Source organism: Geotrypetes seraphini, chromosome 4 (assembly GCF_902459505.1).
Source record: "Geotrypetes seraphini chromosome 4, aGeoSer1.1, whole genome shotgun sequence".
In the NCBI taxonomy this organism is placed as follows: Eukaryota; Metazoa; Chordata; class Amphibia; order Gymnophiona; family Dermophiidae; genus Geotrypetes; species Geotrypetes seraphini.
The window spans coordinates 121026888-121047790 of NC_047087.1; the positions used below are offsets into that span (position 1 = coordinate 121026888).

At 46.4% G+C, this 20903-nt stretch overlaps 1 protein-coding gene across 2 annotated transcripts in view; it reads right to left on the reverse strand.

The window, feature by feature from the left end:
- CFAP44 (cilia and flagella associated protein 44) overlaps positions 1-20903 on the reverse strand; it is a 553092-nt gene that overhangs the window by 521066 nt on the left and 11123 nt on the right. For both annotated transcript variants that reach the window (XM_033943382.1, XM_033943381.1), the window contains exon 2: positions 9012-9140. In XM_033943382.1, coding sequence (XP_033799273.1) covers positions 9012-9123 — 112 coding nt within the window. In that variant the 5' untranslated portion in view covers positions 9124-9140. The remainder of the gene's footprint in view (positions 1-9011; positions 9141-20903) is intronic.

The following is a 20903-nucleotide window of genomic DNA, read 5'->3' on the forward strand; positions in this document are numbered from 1 at the left end:
CACACTCTTCAATCTCTCCCTCACTATGGGGAGAGTACCCATGGACTGGAAAACGGCTAACGTTGTTCCACTACACAAAAAAGGTTGCAGAGAGGAGGCTGCGAATTACAGACCGGTGAGTCTAACATCAATAGTGTGTAAACTCATGGAAACACTAATCAAACGAAAAATAGACATGATCCTGGATGAGGAGAATCTACGGGATCCCAGTCAACATGGATTCACCAAGGGTAGGTCCTGCCAATCCAATATCATCAGCTTCTTTGACTGGGTAACAAGGAAGCTGGACTCGGGAGAATCCCTGGACGTAGTGTACCTAGACTTCAGCAAAGCATTCGATAGCGTCCCTCACCGTAGGCTGTTGAGCAAGATGAAATCGTTGGGATTGGGAGAAACGCTAATTGCATGGGTCAAGGACTGGCTAAGTGGTAGACTTCAGAGAGTGGTGGTTAACAGTACCCTCTCTAAAACATCAGAAGTGACAAGTGGAGTACCGCAGGGCTCTGTCTTGGGCCTTCTACTATTCAACTTATTCATAGGGGACCTGACTCAGGGGCTTCAAGGTAAAATAACACTATTTGCCGACGACGCCAAATTATGTAACGTAGTGAGCAGCTCCAATTTACACGATAGTATGACACAGGACCTGTTTTTGTTGGAACATTGGTCTTCGACCTGGCAGCTAGGCTTCAACGCCAAGAAATGTAAGGTCATGCACCTCGGCAGTAGAAACCCGTGCAGAACTTACACCTTAAATGGTGAGACCTTAGCTAGGACTGTAACAGAACGAGATTTGGGAGTGACTATCAGTGCAGACATGAAAGCTGCCAATCAAGTGGAGAAGGCTTCATCTAAGGCAAGACAAATGTTGGGTTGCATCCGCAGAAGTTTCGTCAGCCGAAAGCCTGAGGTCATCATGCCGTTGTACAGAACCATGGTGAGACCACATCTGGAATACTGTGTGCAATTCTGGAGGCCACATTACCGTAAAGATGTGCTAAGAGCAGAGTCGGTTCAGCGGTTGGCCACCAGGATGGTCTTGGGGCTCAAGGATCTCTCTTACGAAGAGAGGCTGAACAAATTGCGGCTCTACTCTCTCGAGGAACGCAGAGAGAGGGGAGATATGATTGAGACGTTCAAATATATCACCGGGCGTATCGAAGTGGAAGAAGATATTTTCCTTCTCCAGGGACCCTCAGCCACAAGCGGGCATCCACTTAAACTCAGGGGCGGGAAATTTCATGGTGACACCAGAAAGTATTTCTTCACTGAAAGAGTAGTTGAACATTGGAACAAGCTTCCGATACGGAGAGGGTAGTGGATGCCTGGAATGCGCTCCCAAGAGAGGTGGTGGAGAGTAAAACTGTGATTGAGTTCAAAGAAGCGTGGGATGAACACAGAAGATTTAGAATCAGAAAATAATATTAAATATTGAACTAGGCCAGTACTGGGCAGACTTGCACGGTATGTGTCTGTGTATGGCCGTTTGGTGGAGGATGGGCTGGGGAGGGCTTCAATGGCTGGGAGGGTGTAAATGGGCTGGAGTAAGTCTTAACAGAGATTTTGGCAGTTGGAACCCAAGCACAGTACCGGGTAAAGTTTTGGATTCTTGCCCAGAAATAGCTAAGAAGAAAAAAATTTAAATTGAATCAGGTTGGGCAGACTGGATGGACCATTCGGGTCTTTATCTGCCGTCATCTACTATGTTACTATGTTACTATGATCTGAGGAAAGCTACAGATGCCGCCATAGCTCGAACTTTGTGGCCTGTCACTCGACCCTGCAGAGGAAGACCAGCCTGAGCATAGCAGAAAGAGATGCAAGCAGCCATCCAGTTGGAGATGGTATGCTTCGAGATAGGGCAACTCAACCTATTCAGATCAAAAGAGATGAAAAGTTGAGGAGAAGTTCTGTGAGGTTGAGTGCATTGGAGGTAGAAAGCCAAGGCACGTTTGCAGTCCAAAGTATGAAGTGCCGCTTCTCCAGGATGAGAATGAGGCTTTGGAAAAAATACTGGCAGAACAATAGATTGGTTGATGTGAAAATCAGAAACAACTTTAGGTAAGAATTTCGGATGAGTACGGAGGACCACCTTGTCATGGTGAAAGACCGTGAAAGGTGGATCCGCAACCAAAGCCTGCAACTCACTGACTCATCGAGCAGACGCGAGGGCAATCAAGAATACAGCTTTCCAAGTGAGATACTTGAGGTGAGCTTTGTCAAGAGGCTCAAATGGAGGTTTCATCAGTTGAGCGAAAACAACATTAAGATCCCAAACCACTGGAGGCGGTTTAATTGGAGGATGAAGATTAAAAAGCCCTTTCATAAAGCGGGAAACCATGGGGTGTGCTGAGAGAGGTTTCCCATCTAGAGGCTGATGAAACGCAGCAATAGCACTGAGATGGACTCGAATAGATTTAGATTGAAGTCCAGATTATGACAAGTAAAGCAAATAGTCCAGAACAGAAGCCAAGGAGGAAGACATTGGCTGCAGCTGACGTGTGGAACACCAAGCAGAAAATCTAGTCCATTTCTGGCCATAACATTGATAAGTGGACGGCTTTCTGAAAGCAAGTAAAATATCTTGAACAGACTGAGAAAATTGAGAAGAGTCTGTCATGCAGAAAGGTACCAAGCTGTCAAGTGCAGAGACTGCAGATTGGGATGAAGCAAGAACCCTTGACTCTGAGTGAGCAGAGAAGGAAAAACTGGCAGAAGTAGAGGCTCCCTGGTGCTGAGTTGAAATAGAAGGGAGTACCAAGGTTGTCTGGGCCACCGAGGAGCTATCAGAATCATGGTGGCATGGTCTGACTTTAGTTTGACAAGAGTCCTGAGAATCAAAGGAAACGGAGGAAAAGCATACAGAAACTGATTCCTCCAGTCCAGAAGAAAAGCATCCGCCTCGAGACGGTGAGGCGATAAAATGCGGGAGCAAAACTGAGGCAGCTTGAAGTTGCTGGGAGACGCGAAAAGGTCTATCTGAGGGGACCCCCATCGAGCAAACACCTGACGAAGCGTGGGAGAATTGAGCGCCCATTCGTGAGTTTGCAGAAGACGACTCAACTTGTCTGCTGACCCTGTATGTAGACAGCTCTGAGAAAGATGTTGCGAGAAATTGCCCACTGCCACAGCCGCAGAGCCTCCTGACAAAGGGAGTGAGACCCCGTCTCTCCCTGTTTGTTGGCATAATACATGGCCACCTGATTGTCCGTCCAGACAAGAATCACCTGGTTGTGAAGAAGATGATGAAAAGCTTTGAGAGCATTGAAAATCACTCTGAGTTCCAACAGATTGATGTGACACCGACGGTCTGTGGAAGTCCACAACCCTTGAGTATGGAGACCCTCTATGTAGGCTCCCCATGCGTAAGTGGACGAATCGGTTGTGAAAACTTTCTGATGAGGAAGACTGTGGAACTGTAAACCTCTGGAAAAATTGGAAGAGAGCATCCACCAGTGGAGAGAGTTCCTCAATAAAGGAGTTACCGCAATCTGGCGAGAAGGCGGGTCCAGCGCTTGATGCCATTGAGATGCCAGGATTCACTCAGGGATGCGAAGGTGAAGTCTGGCCAAAGGAGTTACATGAACTGTAGAAGCCATGTGCCGAGCAGGATTATCATCCATCGGGCAGAAACGGTGGGAAGACAAGACACCTGCTGACAGAGCCGAAGGAGGGTAGCTTGACGAGCTAGTGGGAGGTACGCTCTCATGCTGACGGAATCCAGAGTCGCGCCAATGAACTGCAGAGACTGGGAAGGGATCAACTGTGATTTGGGAAAGTAGATATGGAACCCTAGACTTTGAAGAAATGCAATAGTCTGATGGGTCGCTGCAATAACCTCTGGAAGAGAAGGAGCCTTGATAAGCCAATCGTCCAGGTATGGAAACACCTGGAGACCCTAAGAGCGAAGAGCTGCCACCACCACAACCAAACACTTGGTAAATACCCTGGGGGAGGCCGCTAGGCCGAAGGGAAGAACCCTGTATTGGAGGTGAAGATTCCCCACCTTGAATCTGAGGTATTTGGATGAACAGGGATATGAGTATAAGCCTCTTTGAGATCCAGTGAGCACATCCAATCTCCCTGATCCATGAGGGAGTATAAGGTCGGTAACGAGAGCATGCAAAACTTCTCTTTGACCAGAAATTTCTTGAGGGCTCGAAGATCCAGAATGGGTCGCAAATCCCCCATCTTCTTGGGCACCAGGAAGTAGCAGGAATAGAAACCCTGGTTGCATTGAGAGAGTGGAATCTCCTCCACCGCTTGAAGGCGAAGAAGCGCCTGAGCCTCCTGAAGAAGAAGAGGGAGTTGCGAGGACCTGGAAGGACACTCTTTTGGAGGGTGATCTGGGGGCACCTGAAGCAGGCGCAGAGAATATCCCTCTCGGATGATGGTCAGAACCCAGAGATCCGATGTGATGCTATCCCAGTGGGAAGAAAACAGGGAAAGGCGACCTCCAATGGGTAGAAGAGAATTCGGATGCAGTGAGATTGGAATGCTCAAGCCTGGAACGTCAAAAAGACGGAGCCGGCTTGGCAGTTGCAGGCGCCTGAGTCTTCTGAGGGCATGGATGCTGTTGAGGGCGTCGAGGAGGAGGTCTCGAGAAAGCAGGTGTCGTCTTCTGAGGGTAACATCGGTGATTTATATGCTCGAGCAGTAGAAGGCTTTGGCTTAGTCCTAAGCAGAGAGGCGAAAGAGCGCTCATGCTCGGAGAGTCTCTTGGTGGCAGCTTCGATTGAATTGTCGAAAAGCTCATTCCCTTGACAGGGTAAGTTCGCAAGACGATCCTGCAAGTTAGGGTCCATGTCGACAATGCGGAGCCAGGCAAGGCGCCGCATGGCGACCGCAAAAGCTGACACCCTGGACGAAAGCTCAAAAGCATCATAAGATGCCTGCAACATGAAAAGCCTCAGTTGGGAAAGAGTTTGAAGAATTTGCTTAAACTCTTGGAGGCGGGGTTTGGACAGGTCCAGATAGAAAGACGGCAACAGCTTCAAAAAATGGTTAAAGTAGGAGGTAAAAACATAGTTGTAGTTTAAGATCCTGTTAGCCATCATGGAATTTTGGTATAATCGACGGCCAAATTTGTCCATTGTCTGACCCTCCCGGCCGGGGGGGACATTTGCAGAGATCTTAGATGAGTGAGCTTTATTCAGGGAGGACTCAACCACCAAGGATTGGTGGGACAATTGATACTTTTCGAAGCCCTTGCAGGGGAAAGTGCAATAGCGAGACTCCAACTTAGACGGTATAGCCATAACGTAATAAGGAGTCTCCATATTTCGCATGAAGGTCTGCTTAAGGACCGGGGTCATGGGCAACCGTAACGTCTCCTTGGGGGATTCGACAGCTCCATGTCCGCCAAGTATTCCGGGATGTATTTCGAATCTGAATGCAAGTCCAAATTAAGCGCCTGCCCCATGTCAAAGACAAACTTAGCAAACGAAGAAGACTTCGAAGCCGAAGCATCCTCTGGGGAGGCAGAACGGGAGCGAGGAGCCACCGAATATGATGGTGAAGGCTCATGGGAGTATTAAGACACCAGCTCCGACTCCAAGTGCACTGTGATCGAAGAAGTTCCACTCCCAGTTTGCGGCGGAGAAAACAAATGTTTCCGCTTCAAACTCCTCGACGGCGACGTCTTCGGGGTTCGAGGCAGGGAATGCATCGACGCCGGAGGAAACGAGTCCCGCAACAAAGGCCTCGAAGGCGGGGTCCTCGACCTCAATGGTCTCAATGATGTAGGAGACGAAGCACCCCGAGTATGATAGCGAGACGGCAGCCTCGAAGAAACCTTTTTAGACCTCGGTAGCTTAGAAGCCTGGTGCTTCGACGGCCTCGACTGATGCTTCGGACAAGGCAACCGGCGAGGAGTCCGAGGAAGAAACCCTCTTGCGAGACCTACCCCGAGGAGGCTGCACGAGGGGATCAGACTGCTGCTCAGGCTGGTCCACCGAAAGCAAAGTCGAGGACGGGACTAATTGCGCCACGATAGAAGAAATTTAAGTAGTTAAGATGGACTTTAACATATCCTCAAACATGGGCACCGAGACAAAAGGGTCCAGTCTCGTAGGTGCCGCCATGCGCTCCAAGGAGGGTGACCTCGAATGTGAGTATTCCCGAGACTTGGAGGCACGCTTAGCCGAAGGCTTCGAGGACGGAGCTAAACCCGGGGCAGTTTGCAGAGATAAAGACTCTGGTGGCTTCTTGGGGATGGCATCTGAAAAGGAAGCAGGAGACTTACCCCCAGCAGGCTTCGAGGGCAGGACTGACGAGGCCTTCAAGGCCGAGCACCCGGAGGTCTTCGAGGCCGAGGACGGGGCAGGCGTCGAGGGCGAAGTCTTGATTCCTGAGGCACCCCCCGATGTCGAGGTCTTGGACGCGGAAGGCGTCGAGACTGTCGAGGCCGAGGCTTTATCTGGTTCCATAACGGCGAAGAGATGAAGAAACCGGTCACAGCGGCGGCGAAAAGCTCGAGGCTGAAGGGTCAGACAGCGCATACAATCCTCAGGTCGATGACTGTCACCCAAACAAACCATGCACCGACTATGAGGGTCGATGATAGAGATCGTCCTGCCGCACTGGTAGCAACGCTTGAACCCGGTCAAGGGCCGAACATAGAAAAGAGGAAGTCCGTACCAGAGAGAAGGGAGAATGGGCCTAGGCCCCGAGTCTCCGCACCCGGCGCGCAAAGAAAAATAAACCCAACTTTTTTTTTTTTACGAAAGAAAAGCAAAACAAGCAACGAGCACAGCGACTAAACAAAAATTATCCAGCCGCGGAGAAAAGAAGGCACAACGCTGCAGAGCTAGAAGAACAAGTCTTCTCGGCTCCATGGTAAACATTGAACTGAGGATCCTCACAGGAGATGTACCCCCTAGTTGGGCGAGAAGGCACGCGCGCATGCGCGCTGCAGCACTCAAAAGAACGAGATCTTCAAGCAAGTTTGTTTTCGAGGCTGTCCACTGCGGGGCTCCGTTGGTGATGTCACCCAAATGTGAGAATATGCTGCCTGCTTGTCCTGGGATAACCATCTTTTCAGTCACTGCCCCTCTCTGTGGCATGCCCTTCAATTGGATGTTCGTTTAGAGAACTCCCTGGAAAAATTTAAAGCCAAACTTAAAACCTTCCTCTTTAAAGATGCCTTTCTTCTTTAATACTATTATCAGCCTCTTAACCTTTTGATTCATGGGAAGCTTTGCAACATTTAATACTTCTTTTGAAATGATTCCCGTCCTAAAATATCTGCCACCCCCCCATTTACCATCCTTTTTTTTATTAATTTTACTTTGATGTATTTTAAACAACCTTTCCCTCTCCTACTTTCCTTCCTTATCATGTACGTTATGTTGAATTTGTCTAGCATTTTTAATATTTGATAAAATATTGGTTTTATTTACCTATTTTAATTGTCCCTTGTAATCTTTTTACTTTGTACACCGTCTAGACATTTGTTTTGATAGAGGGTATATCAAAAATAAAGAAACTTGAAACTCGAGACATTTTTCTTCCATCTGCACTTTCACTAATTGTACTTCTCTCTTCACTTCTTTGAGTTTTATCCAGCATTGGTCTGGACTGGTTTGATAGGATGCCAAAGAACTGCAGTTCTTCAAACACTTTGAATAGAACCTTTAAGGCTGCCCTGAAGAAAGCCCCATACCATATATCCATCCAACAACTCTTCTTTTACAGTTTCCTAAAAAAATACACCATACCCCAGCTTCTCTTTCAAAGACCCCTACAATATAGCCTGCAGCTCCTCTTTCATGACTCCCCCCTTTGAAAATAAGCCCATAGCAATTTGTTCAAATCTCCTCAATAAAAATCCCCACTAGTACCCTGCCCATCAGTCTCTGATCACATAGAAGTCAGTTTACTAATCCTCAGGATTTTACTTGGGTTAATGGCCTCTTTTGCATTAAGGACTCCTTTTACTAAGCCATGTTAGGGCTTTAACGTATGGAATAGCGCGCGCTAAATTGCTGCCCGCCTAGACCTTAATGCCAGCATTGAGCTGGCGTTAGTTCTAGCAGCGTAGCGCACACTAAAATGCTGCGTGCGCTAAAACTGCTAACACAGCTTAGTAAAAGGAGCCCTAAGTGTGCTAACCATACAGATGAGCTGGGTAGAAAAATATTTAATAAAAGGATGGCTAAATAAAATAACCCAAAACTAAACCTAAAATTGCCAAAACACAATCCAGTAAAATTTCCAAAATATCTGGCAATAAACTATAGAGAGGGCCGTAGACCCACACTATACTCGCCTAAATGGGGAGAGCTCCTGAAAATTTAAGTGAAAAAGAGACCTCAGTACTGAGGAACTGCAATAAGTCAACCAGCAGTATAATCCCGGGCAGACAACTCATATCAACCGATCTTCCAGCTATACAGCTATAATCTAAATGAATTTGCACCGTACATCATTATGTCTCCTCTATCTTGAAATATTATAATATGAAAACCTTTTTTTTACAAAACCATTCAATGTGCTCTCCTAATTTAGCATATTATAAATTTATTTTAAAACTGCTGTCCTCAATTTTCTTCCGCTGCTCAATAACAAAAAATTACCAAAAAATAAGTGTCAAAAACAGTATATGTGAAAATTCAAACTTATCTGAGTCCAAAGGAAAATAGTCACTGCCTGACAGTGCTCCATTTCGCTATCAAGCAGCATTTACATAAAGTTCAATAAGCTGCTCTATGTGAATGCTGTTCGAAGTCTGTTGAGGCCTTTTTCTCCATGTCTTTTTATGTAAGCCACATACTTGGGGTTGTTTGCCGACTATTGGGTGAGTAGTATCTGATTACTTTTGTGCTTTGCCTTTTTAAGTTTTGCCTATAACATGATAGTAAAGAATCTCAAGGCTAAGGCCAGGATATGTGAAATATGATCTCAATCTCAAATTCACTGCTAATGCTCTCTATAGTTTATTTTGTACGTATCAAAAATCTGTGTTGAGAACAGCCTGGATTACTATAATTGTTAAAATGTCTTTCACTTACTTTCTTGTGTAAGTTCTGATGGTCCTTTCTTAGTATTAACACCTCCTGGAGCAGCTGGTTTCTGTGATTCTCCAGAAAGTGCTTTATCTTTTTCAGCTCCTTCTCTTTCCATTTCCTACTTGTTGATTTCTACAGTATTAAAAGCAGTACAGTGAAGTCCTTTCAACCATTTGCTTCAGTCCACCTTTAAGCTTTCAGGATAATGAAAGCACCACCTATTGAAGTATATTCAAAATTTGTGAAACTAACACATTCTAAGAATTTTTGTGGTGCTTTCCTTTATTCATATCTTTGATTTACCAGCTATCTTCAAGCTATTAAATGCACTGAGATAACCTTGATTTTACAAGGAGGGGAATGGGTCATGAGACTGAAATTGTTACAAGATCCCCTATCATTTCAGGTATTGCAACTCTTCTTTATTTAAGGGCTTCCCTTATCTTAAAGAGTCATGGAATAAAGATTTGGGTTACCAACTGGAGAAATTCCATGGACAGTCCTCAGTGCTGAGTTACAGAAATGCCAATATTGTGTGATGCATAGAATATATTTTTCAAAACTTCAAGCTTATGGAGCGGGTTATGCTACTACGCTGATCTGTTTTAAATGTACTCAGGCAGATAATACTTTGCTTTGTGCTTTTTGGAAGATAGTAGAATACAAGCTATTTGGATGGATAGTAATAGCTATCTAGGAATTCATCTAGATTGCCATATACCATATTCTTGTAAAGGGACTATACTTAACAAAATGAAGGCTTATGGGATTCACGGTAGACAGCCAAAATTATTATTATTGTTTATTCAAAGTATTTGATTAAATGCTTATCCAGCAGTACAAAGCGTTGAACAAAATTTAAAAATTACAGGAAGACAGACGTGTCTGCAATGTAAAACATATATATATTAAATTAATGGACAAACCAGGACTAAACAGACAAACTCAAATCTTTGAAACAATAGGAAAAAGGGGTGGAAATACAATTTTTATAGAAAGAATATATAAAAGGAAAATACAATAGGAGAAGGGAAATAAAATAAAAAAATGATTAAGAAATTAATGGCACGGGAATAAAAAAACAATTGAATTTGTTAAAGTAGGTAGATAACTCATTAGCAATTATATGCATCCTTAAAGAGAAAACACTTTAAACCGCTCTTAAATTTCTGCAAGTTACTTTCTGCTCTTAAATATAAAGGAAGAGAGTTCCAGGTCAAAGGGGTGGTTACTGAAAAAATAAGGGTGCGAGTGCCAATTATCTTCAGAGATGGGACATTGAGGGTATGCTGGGAGGCTGATCTTAAGGATCTATGGGGTTCATAAGGGATCAAGAGTCTGTCCATAAATGCCGGGACATTTGTTTGTAGAGTTTTGAAGTCAAGAGGGCGATTTTATGTTATTCTGTGTAAAACGGGCAACCAATGTGCTTTTTGTAATAATGGAGTGACGTGTTCAAATTTATTTGAACCCAAAATAATTTTTATAGCCGTATTTTGAATGAGTTGGAGAAGTTTTATATCTTTTAGACATATACCTTTTAATAGTGAATTACAAAAATCTATTTTGGATATTACGAGCGAGTGAATTAACACATTAAGGGATTTAGCGTCAAGGAGAGAAACTAAGGATCTAATTATCCTTAGTTTGTGAAAAGTTTTTTACCAGTGCACTAATTTGGGGACGGAATGAAAGTTTATTATCAATTAAAATACCTAGTATTTTTATTGTAGTAGTTTGTTTAAGCAGAACAGTATCGATAGAAATTGGAGCTATTAACTGTAACCCATCTTTCCATGGAAAGAGCACTGTACTGGTTTTAGTGATGCTTAAAGGAAGCATATTGGCATTTAGCCAATCATGAATTTTGGCTAATTTGAGATTGATGATGGAAATATCGTTTTGGCAGGTGGGGTCGAGGGTGTGCAGAGCATATATAGTGAGGAAAAATGTATTCTTCATTACTGGATACAAGAGCTAGCTCCCACTTAGTAATAGTGGAGGAACAAATTTCATGTGGGTGTAGCTAAAACCCCTAACAGACAAAAAGCTCTTCTGATGCTATGGGATTGTTATTTTCAAGCTCTGTTTCCCAGGGTACTTAGTATAATATTGAACAGGTTTAGGAATAAGACCTAACGGATAATTTATAACCTGACAGAAAGGGAATTCTCTGCTGGCAAAGATGGAAAGGAGGGTGGGGGGCAACGTGTGGTTGAGGTTATTTTTACATTTGATATTAGTTCAAAGGGATGGCTTGGGGTTATAAGAGTCTATGCCATAGACCATCTTCTCTCTCTATTTCTCAAGGGTGAGAAGGTAGGATGGGAGTGGTAGATATTTTATAAAAATCAAAACCACAGAAGTGATGTTTTTAACTTTATTAGTATTATTTGGGGTTGATTGAATGTTTCACAAGAGGTTGTATATTATGTAGGTTCATGTCTGTTATTGAATTGTCTCTCTCTCTGTGATCCTGAATAAAAATTATTTTAAAAAGAGATTAGGTTCTTACCTTGCTAATATCTTTTCTAGTAGACAGGTATGTCATTCTGGATTGACAGGTATGTTCCCCATGCTCCTGAGCCAAGCAAAAGGAATCCACTCCAGCTTTAACACTTCCTTCACTAAAGGGCTCTACTGTGACTTTCAGTTTGTACCAAAGCAGGCGATAACCTTGTGTTTCCTTCCCTGAGCTCTGGGCTGTGTCTAGAGGGCCTCCGTGCATGCATGAATGTCAACACAATGACATCATGCTCATATGGACATGCATGTGATGTCATCATATCGACATCCACACATGCGCAGAGGGCCTTGAGCTCAGGGACTTCCAAAATCTGGACAAACTGCCGACAAATATCTTCTTACTTTGGGCCATGACACCAATAACGCTTCACGACATTCATTCCTACCAGAACACCTAGTTTTGGTCACACGTGCAGAACACAGATAAACCTTATGCAAATACAGGACTACAAACTAAAAGTTGTAATATACACAAATGTAGGGTTACCAGATTTTCCTTTTGAAAAATCTGGACCCCTAGACCCTCCCCCCAGTCCCACCCCATGCCCTATATCCATCTTTGGTATTAACTTTTAAGATTCAACTTTTTTCCTTTTTTTTTTTTTTTTTGCTTCCTCCTCAAATCTATCTACTTTTCCATATCTCCCCTTCCCCTCCATCCCTGTGTACCATCTCTTCCCTTCTCTTTCCCCCTCTTATGGTCTGGGATCTTTATCCTCTCCTTCCCATAGTCTGGCATCTCTCCCCCCCTACTTCCTTTCCCTTCTCCCCCCTTTGTGGTCTGGCATCTTTATGTCTTTCCCTTCTTCCACTCCCTCCTCCTTCCTGTCCCTCTTACATCTCTCTCTTATTCCCCCATCCCCTTCCCCTTCTTGTGATCTGACCGCTCTCCTACCCTTCCCCTTCTCACATAGTCTGGTATCTGCCCCTTCCCTTTCTTCCCCTGGAGGTCTAGGGCATCTTTCCTTCGGTCAAGTATCTTTCTGCCCATCCCCGTGCTTGCTCACCCAGCACTGTTGTAATGCTTTGGCCATCATCAGCATCAGTGAACTAAACATGCCACCTTTGGTGACTCGGAAGCCGAATGTAGTGTGTTTAGTTCACTGAGGCTGACAACAGCCAAAGAGTTACAAAAGTGCTGGGTAAGCAAGGGCAGGATCCCATGGGGGGTGGGGGTGGAGGAGAGATGGAGGGTATTCTGGATAGGTGTGCAGGGGGGGAGCTGAAGAACTGGAAGATGACTCCAGATAGATGTGCAGAGCGGGGGGGGGGGGGGGAGAGAGAAAAGGACTCCTGATAGGTGTGCCTGAGCAGGAGTATGACTCCAGATAGGTTGAGCTGCTATAGGTTTACTAGATATCCGGTTTCCCTAGACAAAAGTTGTTAAATTGAAAATCCGTCCAGACTTCGGAGAGAGTCCTCAAAAAGAGGACATGTCCAGGCAAATCCATAAATCTGGTAACTCTACTGAGGACACAAAAACTAAGTCCCTTGCCACCACATCTACTTGGAAAATGTATATAGAGTGGACCAGGTTGCTGCCCTACAAGTCTCTTTGGGTGAAACCGCCTGAACTTCCGCCCATGAAGAAGCCATGCTTCTAGTTGAATGCGCCTACATGGAGACTGATGAAATGGTTCTGCGGATCATGGCCTTGGATGCCGGTGTGCTGCATCAAGCCTGGCTGGTGAGTGCAAAAAGATGGTCAGACAGTTGGAACTCATTAGTAACCTCAAGAACTCGTAGTAGGACTCTTCTCATGTCCAGCTTTTTCATAATCCTGTCCTCCTTCTTTGTTTCTATGGACTGGAACACCGGCAATCTTACTTCCTGATTGACATGGAAGATTGAAATAACCTTCGGCAAAAGGACGAAACTGTGTGCATAAAAACTCCAGCCTCCGTGATCTTGAGGAAGGATTCCATGCATGAAAATGCCTATAATTCCGAGACTCTTCTTGTTGACGTAATGGCTACAAGAAAAATCAACTTGATTATAAGATCCAACCAGGATTCTTCCTTAAGCACCTCATATGGAGCCTGACTAAGGTCTTGCAAAATCATGTTAAGGTTCCATGAAGGAAACGGGTGTTTTACCAGTGGTCTGAGCCATAACACCCAGTGGTGTAGTGAGGGTGAAAGTTGTCTGGGGCAGAGGTGCCCCTCTCCCACCCTCATCTCCACCCCCCTGCTCCTTCCTCGATCCCCCTGCCACATGCGTCCCCTTCCTTTCACCCGTACCTCTAGTTGTTCACCGCTGCAAGTAACAACTTCAATGTGTTCCTTGCGACCCCGGCAGCTCTCCCTCTGACATCACTTCCTATGCACAGCACTCGGAAGTGACATCAGCAGGAGAGCTTACGCAGTCATAAGGAACACCCTAATTCATGCCAAATTTGCACTGGATGGACACTGGAAGAGCACCCTTGTGTCAAGTGCCATGCAGCATGTGATGAGCACTGCTCATAGTGGTGAACTAGAGGTACAGAGGAAGGGAAGGCGGGGTGCGCACATGGCGAGGGGAGGAGTGAGAAGAGGCAGAGAGGAGGAGGAGTGCCGGCACCATCACTAACATGGCACCTGGGATGGACCACCCCCTTGCCCTTCCCCCTTACTACGCCACTAATAACACCCCTTTTAGGAATCTGGCCATGTCCAGATGCGACACCAAGGAAGCTTTACAATCTTGGGCCCTGAAACAAGAGAGTCCCACCACTTGGACTAAAGGACACTATTGCAAGGCCCTTGTCAAGGCCAGCTTGGAGGAAAGCTAATATCACTGAGATCGACCTTCTCCCTAATGCACAAGTGCTGAAATGTTTCCCATGTCTTAGCGTAAGCAGAGACCAACATAGGCTTTTTGGCTCTGAGAAAAGTAGCAATCACTACCTTTGAGTATCTTTGGTGCACTAACACCATGCACTCAAGAGCCATGCCATAAGAGCAAAGCAATCCGAATCTTCTATGACCACTGGCCCCTGAGAAAGAAGTTCCAGCTGTACTCGCAGTCTGAGACCTGAGCACTTCTGAAGATGCACTAGATGTGCATACCACAGCCTGCATGGCCAATCTGGTGCCACAAGATTGACTTTCCTTAGATGGTATGTGATCCTGTGAAGTATCTGCCCTATAATGGGTCATGGAGGAAACACATACAAGAACTCGTTCTTTGGCCATGACTAGACAAGAGCGTCCAGACTTGCGCTTCCAGGCTCGGATCTTCGACTTGTTTCTTGTTGTCTCCATCAGATCAAAATGTTGGGTGACCCCCAGTTATGAACAATAGATGGAAGGCTGTGGCAGATAGCACCCATTCTCCCGGATCTAATGTCCGTCTGCTGAGGAAATCGGCTTGGACATGAAAAATTATGTTCTTACCTGTTAATTTTCTTTCCTTTAGACACAGCAGATGAATCCAGAGACCAATGGGATAGCCCACATCTACCAGCAGGCGGAGATAGAGAAACTGATTAACAGGTGGTCCTATTGGCTGGCACTCCTCCTGAATCTCCAGTATAGCTCCTTGCCCAAGCATCCGTAACCATCAATAGGCATAGCATGTAAAAAACTTCTTTCCCATAACAAATCTCAAAAGACAATAATATAGAATACAACCATCAACAATAACAAATCAAAATAAAACTTGAAACTTGAAACTTGAAAGTTGCACAAGAAAAAAACGACGGACAATATCCAGAAAGGGTGGGGCTCTGGATTCATCTGCTGTGTCTAAAGGAAAGAAAATTAACAGGTAAGAACATAATTTTTCTTTCCTTAGCAACAGCAGATGAATCCAGAGACCAATAGGATGTAGCAAAGCAATCCTCAATCTGGGTGGGAAGCAAACACCGTCTCTGCAACAACCGAAGCACTAAACGCATCCACCCGCATGTGCCCCTCTAGGAAGACCAAGTAGCCACGAGACAAAACTCCTCCAAGGAAAAAACCTCTGGACCAAGTCCACGAAGTAGCCATCGCTTCGGCGGAAAGGTCATGAAGTTCTCTCGCTAACCGCTTCCCTGCCTTCAAGCAAGCGTAAATAACGTCCTCCCAGACCCATCAAGCTTTAGACGCCACCATACGTTTGAGGCATCCCTTGAAGAATACAAAAAGGTGATCTAAATAACCACCAGTTGTTAGAAATCTAGCTCGCGGAGAACGCTAAGCACTTTTAAAAAATGCAGTGAAAAGCACGCCTCCCCATTCCATCTCCCAGGAAGAAGGAAGGAAAAGTGAGAGCAGCATAAAAGAAAGGATGACACCTCGTTAGAAAGAAATGGAAGTACCGACTGAGCTGCCCCCCCCCTCCCCCCGAGTTTGTAAATCAGAAATAGGAAGCCCCGTCGAATAAGGCCTGCAACTCAGAAAACCGCCGAGCTGAAGCCATGGCCACAAGAAACCCCGTGTTCAATGGCACAGCACTTTAGCGTCTCCAAAAAAAAAAAAAAAGGAAGAAATGAAGTCTTCGGTAAACTGCGAAGAAGTACCGTAAGACTATACTCCGGACAGAGCTTTCCAAGAGGTGTACAAATATACCGTCCTCCGTTTAGGAACTGAACTACATGAAGCTGAGAAGTAAGCGAAGAGCAAGATACCTAGCCCTTGTAACAAGCTAAGAATGGCCCTTGAAGCTGAAGGGAATTGAACACCAAGCCCTTGGCAATACACTTATTCCAAAAAAGAACCCTGGAAGGGTGCAACTGTTGAGAAGTACCCATGAAAGGAAAAACCTCCAAAAGGAAGCAGAAGCCGCAGTTGAAGACGTCTGTATCGCCTGGATAAGAGAAGAAACAACCTGCAACGCATAACCCTTACACGTCAGCCAAGACTTTTCAAAAGCTAGGCCGTACTATCAAAGTAGTATTAATATCCAGGTTGATTGGACCCCAGGGGAGCAAATCTGGAGAAACCAGGAAACTCAATAGTCCGACTGTCGAAAGAATCATCAGATCCGCATAGCAAGGATGGCGCAGCCAAACCAGAGATTGTTCAAATACTGCACCCTGAAAGCGAGCGGGAGATGGCCCATCCAAGTCAGCATCAGCCAGGGGAAAACCCTGAAAAAAGAGAAAACAGAGGCGAGAAAGAAGCCACGCTGCAACCCCCTCTAACTCCCACTCCCTGTGTCCGCCGAAAAAGCTAGGAAGCTGAAAATTTTGAGACGAGGCCATGAGGTCTAGTTTCCAGGAGATCTCACTTCCATAGAAAGAGCTGGAATGCCTGAGCCAAAATTCACAATATCCAGGATGTAGAAGATTTCACTATTACTAACCTTTACACTTTCTAGAGTGCAGTGCACACAGCGCTGCACACCGTCACATACAATAAATGGGCCACGCTCAGATTTCGCAGAGAGAAAGCCTATCCAAACTCTCTTCCTGACCCGTAAAATGAGCTGTCAACAGAAGAGGAAGAAGAGGGTCCACCTAGAGAATGACACGGTGACGGTTTACCCGCGGCCACCGCATTTAAGCCGCGGGTCACCGCCGAAAACGGGGAAGAAAACTAGCAGTCGCTGCGGTGACGGGGACAAGGCCATTCACCGACCGCGGAAACGGTGAACAGGTTTGTCCCCGCGGGCCAATGTACCCCCTTCTAGGAACCGCTATTTACCTGTGTTTCACCGTGCTCCTCATTTGTCAGATCAACCCTTCCTGCCAATCGCAGCAGAAGGGTACCCAACCCCTCCTGCCGGTCCTCCCAATGGCCTCCCCTAAGATCGCCGGCAGGAGGGTACCCAACCCCTCCTGCTGGACCCCCCCCAACGAACCCTCCCACCCCGGAACCCCCTTAGTCTTACTTTCCAAGTTGGACCGGACGGCTCCTCACACGTATGGCCAGCAGGCTTGCCTCCGTCCAAATGAGGCGGGCCCGCCCCTACCCTGCCCAACCCACAGGATCCTAGGGCCTGATTGGTCTAGGCACCTAAAGCCACTCCCGCTATAGGAGGGGCCTTAGGTGCTTGGGCCAATCACGGCAGGAGGGCACCCAACCCCTCCTGTAGACCCCCCCAACGGCCCTCCCGACAATCGCAGCAGAAGGGTACCCAACCCCTCCTGCCGGTCCTCCCAATGGCCTCCCCTAAGATCGCCGGCAGGAGGGTACCCAACCCCTCCTGCTGGACCCCCCCCAACGAACCCTCCCACCCCGGAACCCCCTTAGTCTTACTTTCCAAGTTGGACCGGACAGCTCCTCGCTCGTCTGGCCAGCAGGCCTGCCTCCGTCCAAATGAGGCGGGCCCGCCCCTCCCCTGCCTAACCCACAGGATCCTAGGGCCTGATTGGCCCAAGCACCTAAGGCCCCTCCTATAGCGGGAGTGGCTTTAGGTGCCTAGACCAATCAGGCCCTAGGATCCTGTGGGTTGGGCAGGGTAGGGGCAGGCCCGCCTCATTTGGACGGAGGCAAGCCTGCTGGCCATACGTGTGAGGAGCCGTCCGGTCCAACTTGGAAAGTAAGACTAAGGGGGTTCCGGGGTGGGAGGGTTCGTTGGGGGGGGGGTCCAGCAGGAGGGGTTGGGTACCCTCCTGCCGGCGATCTTAGGGGAGGTCATTGGGAGGACCGGCAGGAGGGGTTGGGTACCCTTCTGCTGCGATTGTCGGGAGGGCCGTTGGGGGGGTCTACAGGAGGGGTTGGGTGCCCTCCTGCCGTGATCGCTGGGGGGAGGGGAGACTTGCAGCACTGCTTATACAGCGACTCTGGCTGTGAGGAACTACAGTAAGGCCAGTGTTGAACAGACTTCTATGGTCTTTGTTCCATGTGTGGTAAGACAGATTAGGATGTGTTAGATAGGGCTTCAACAGCAATTTCAGTAGTTGGAACATTAGAACAAAGTCAGGCAGATTTCTACAGTGTGTGTCTCATGTATGGCAAGACAGATTAGAATATGCTTCAATGGCAACTCCAGTAGTTGAGACTTAAAGAGAACACCAAGCAGACTTCTACGCTCTGTGTCCCTTCATGGGTTCTAATTTTGGCCATTGGGGTTCCTTGGAATAATTGTACCTAAAGGGAGGCCCTACATTCTTTGGGCTAAAGTACTTTCGGAAACCCTTTTGGCCCAAATGAGGTGTATGGGATGGGAGCTTGGGGGTTTGAAGGAGCTCAGTAAGATCTCTAGTAAAGAGGTGGGACTTTGTAAGCATTTAAAGTACATGTCGTGTTTGTTTTTGCATTGCTAGCCCCAGGGGTGGTGGAAGATTAGTGATTGAAAAACTGTATGAAAAATAACTATTTTAAATTTAGTGATCAAAATGTGTCAGTTTTGAGAATTTATATTAATTAATTTTTTCTCTGCGTGTTTTGTTTTTGTATAGTTATTAACTAATATTTAACTAAGTTTTAAAGTTTTAAAGTTTTAAAGAATGTTTCCTTTATACGTAAATAAAGAAAAGTGAATGGGATTGCAGTGGCGGTGACGGGGCGGTGAATGGGGTGGCAGTGGCGGTGACGGGGCGGTGAAGAGGATGGTGAGACGGGGACGGGGCGGTGACGGGGATGGTGAGACGGGGACGGGGCGGTGACGGGGATGGTGAGACGGGGACGGGGCGGTGACGGGGACCAATTTTTTCACCGTGTCATTCTCTAGGTCCACCCATTGAAGTAGAACCATGACGTTACTCGCCAATTGAGTACATCACTTATTGCCCAGGCTGTAGAGAAATACCACCATCATAATATTGACTGAAAAGACCCTCAGCGTCATACCGGAAGAATGGTCTGAAGCTCCAGAAATGGTAGCCTGACTATGCTCCAGAGTAGAAGAATGAACAAGCACGGAGTCGTCTCCAAAGACTAGACTCGTGGATCTGAGGCACTGATCCCCCCAACCCACCAGCCCGGGATGTTTGGTGACCAGGAGCCAGTCCATCAAAGACCGAGGCATGCCTTTGAAAAGAGAAATCACGCTGAACCACCAAAGCATACAAAGCAATGCTTGAGGAGCCCACCAAATAATGGGAGCCCTGAGATACCGGGAACCATCGGAACAAAAGCGACTGCTGCAGCATTACAATGGGAAAGCAAGCCGAAGTTCCCAGTGGAGTCAGCAACATGGATCCTAGAACCTGTACAGAATCCCATACTCTTGGACAAGATGACCGAAGAAGAATGCAACCCTGAGACTTTGATCCATCGCCCTAGTTTCAGGGAAGAAACACATTTCTCTCCTATATGAAGAAAGCAGCTTCCCGATATACCTGTAAATAGTACAAGAGAAAAGAGACCTGTGCAAATTCGAAGAGTCACGTCCAAAGAACTGAGGAAAAGAAACCACCCCTTTCGTGGCAGACAAATGGCCCGACTGGATGCCGTCCGAATCAAGCAGCCAGTCAAAAAGAAAGTAGGAGAATCGCCTGGTAGTGCCAAAACGGTACCACCGCCCTCATTTTCTAAAACCTAGGGTAGGCAAAATGGCATGAGGCAAAATCGAAAGCGCTGCTCCAAGAGAGGCAAGCAAACCAAGTGCCGATTCGGAGTCCATAAGAAAATGTAAATAGTCTCCCAGTGTTTCTACAGAAATGTGTAACCCTGAGAAACCAATTCAGCAAAATGGGATCCAGCCCCAGTCTGCCCAATGCCCCCGGTCTTGGGCACCATGCAGTAAGTGGAACAACGTCCCTTAGTTCCTGAAGAACTACAAGAACTGCCCTGAGGACCAGTGACACTTAAAAGGGAAACACAAAACATAGAAACTCCAAGAACAAATTGGAAACCTGAGGAGAATGCAAAGTTGCAAGCATCCTGAAAAAAAGTTCACAGTCCCCTGACCTGACAATATAGCATCTTCCCCTTCAAGAGAAAGTCTGAAGAGTCAGTGGAAGAAGTCAAGATCCCCTCAGAACGAAGTGCCGAAGGTCAGGGAACAGCAGGAGGAGCACTATAGAACATAAGAACATAAGAACATAAGAAGTTGCCTCCACTGGGTCAGACCGAGGTCCATCTCGCCCAGCGGTCCGCTCCCGCGGCGGCCCATCAGGTCTGCGACCTGTGAAGTGGTTTCTGACCACTTCTATAACCTACCTCAAGTTCTATCTGTACCCCTCTATCCCCTTATCCTCCAGGAACCTATCCAAACCCTTCTTGAATCCTTGTACAGAGTTCTGGCCTATCACTTCCTCCGGAAGCGCGTTCCATGTATCTACCACCCTCTGTGTAAAAAAGAATTTTCTAGCATTTGTTCTAAACCTGTCCCCTTTCAATTTCTCCGAGTGACCCCTAGTGCTTGTGGCTCCTCTCAGTTTGAAGAATCTGTCCTTATTTACTCTCTCTATGTCCCTTAGGATTTTGAAGGTTTCTATCATGTCCCCTCTAAGTCTCCTTTTCTCCAGGGAGAACATCCCCAGCATTTTTAACCTGTCAGCGTATGGAAAAT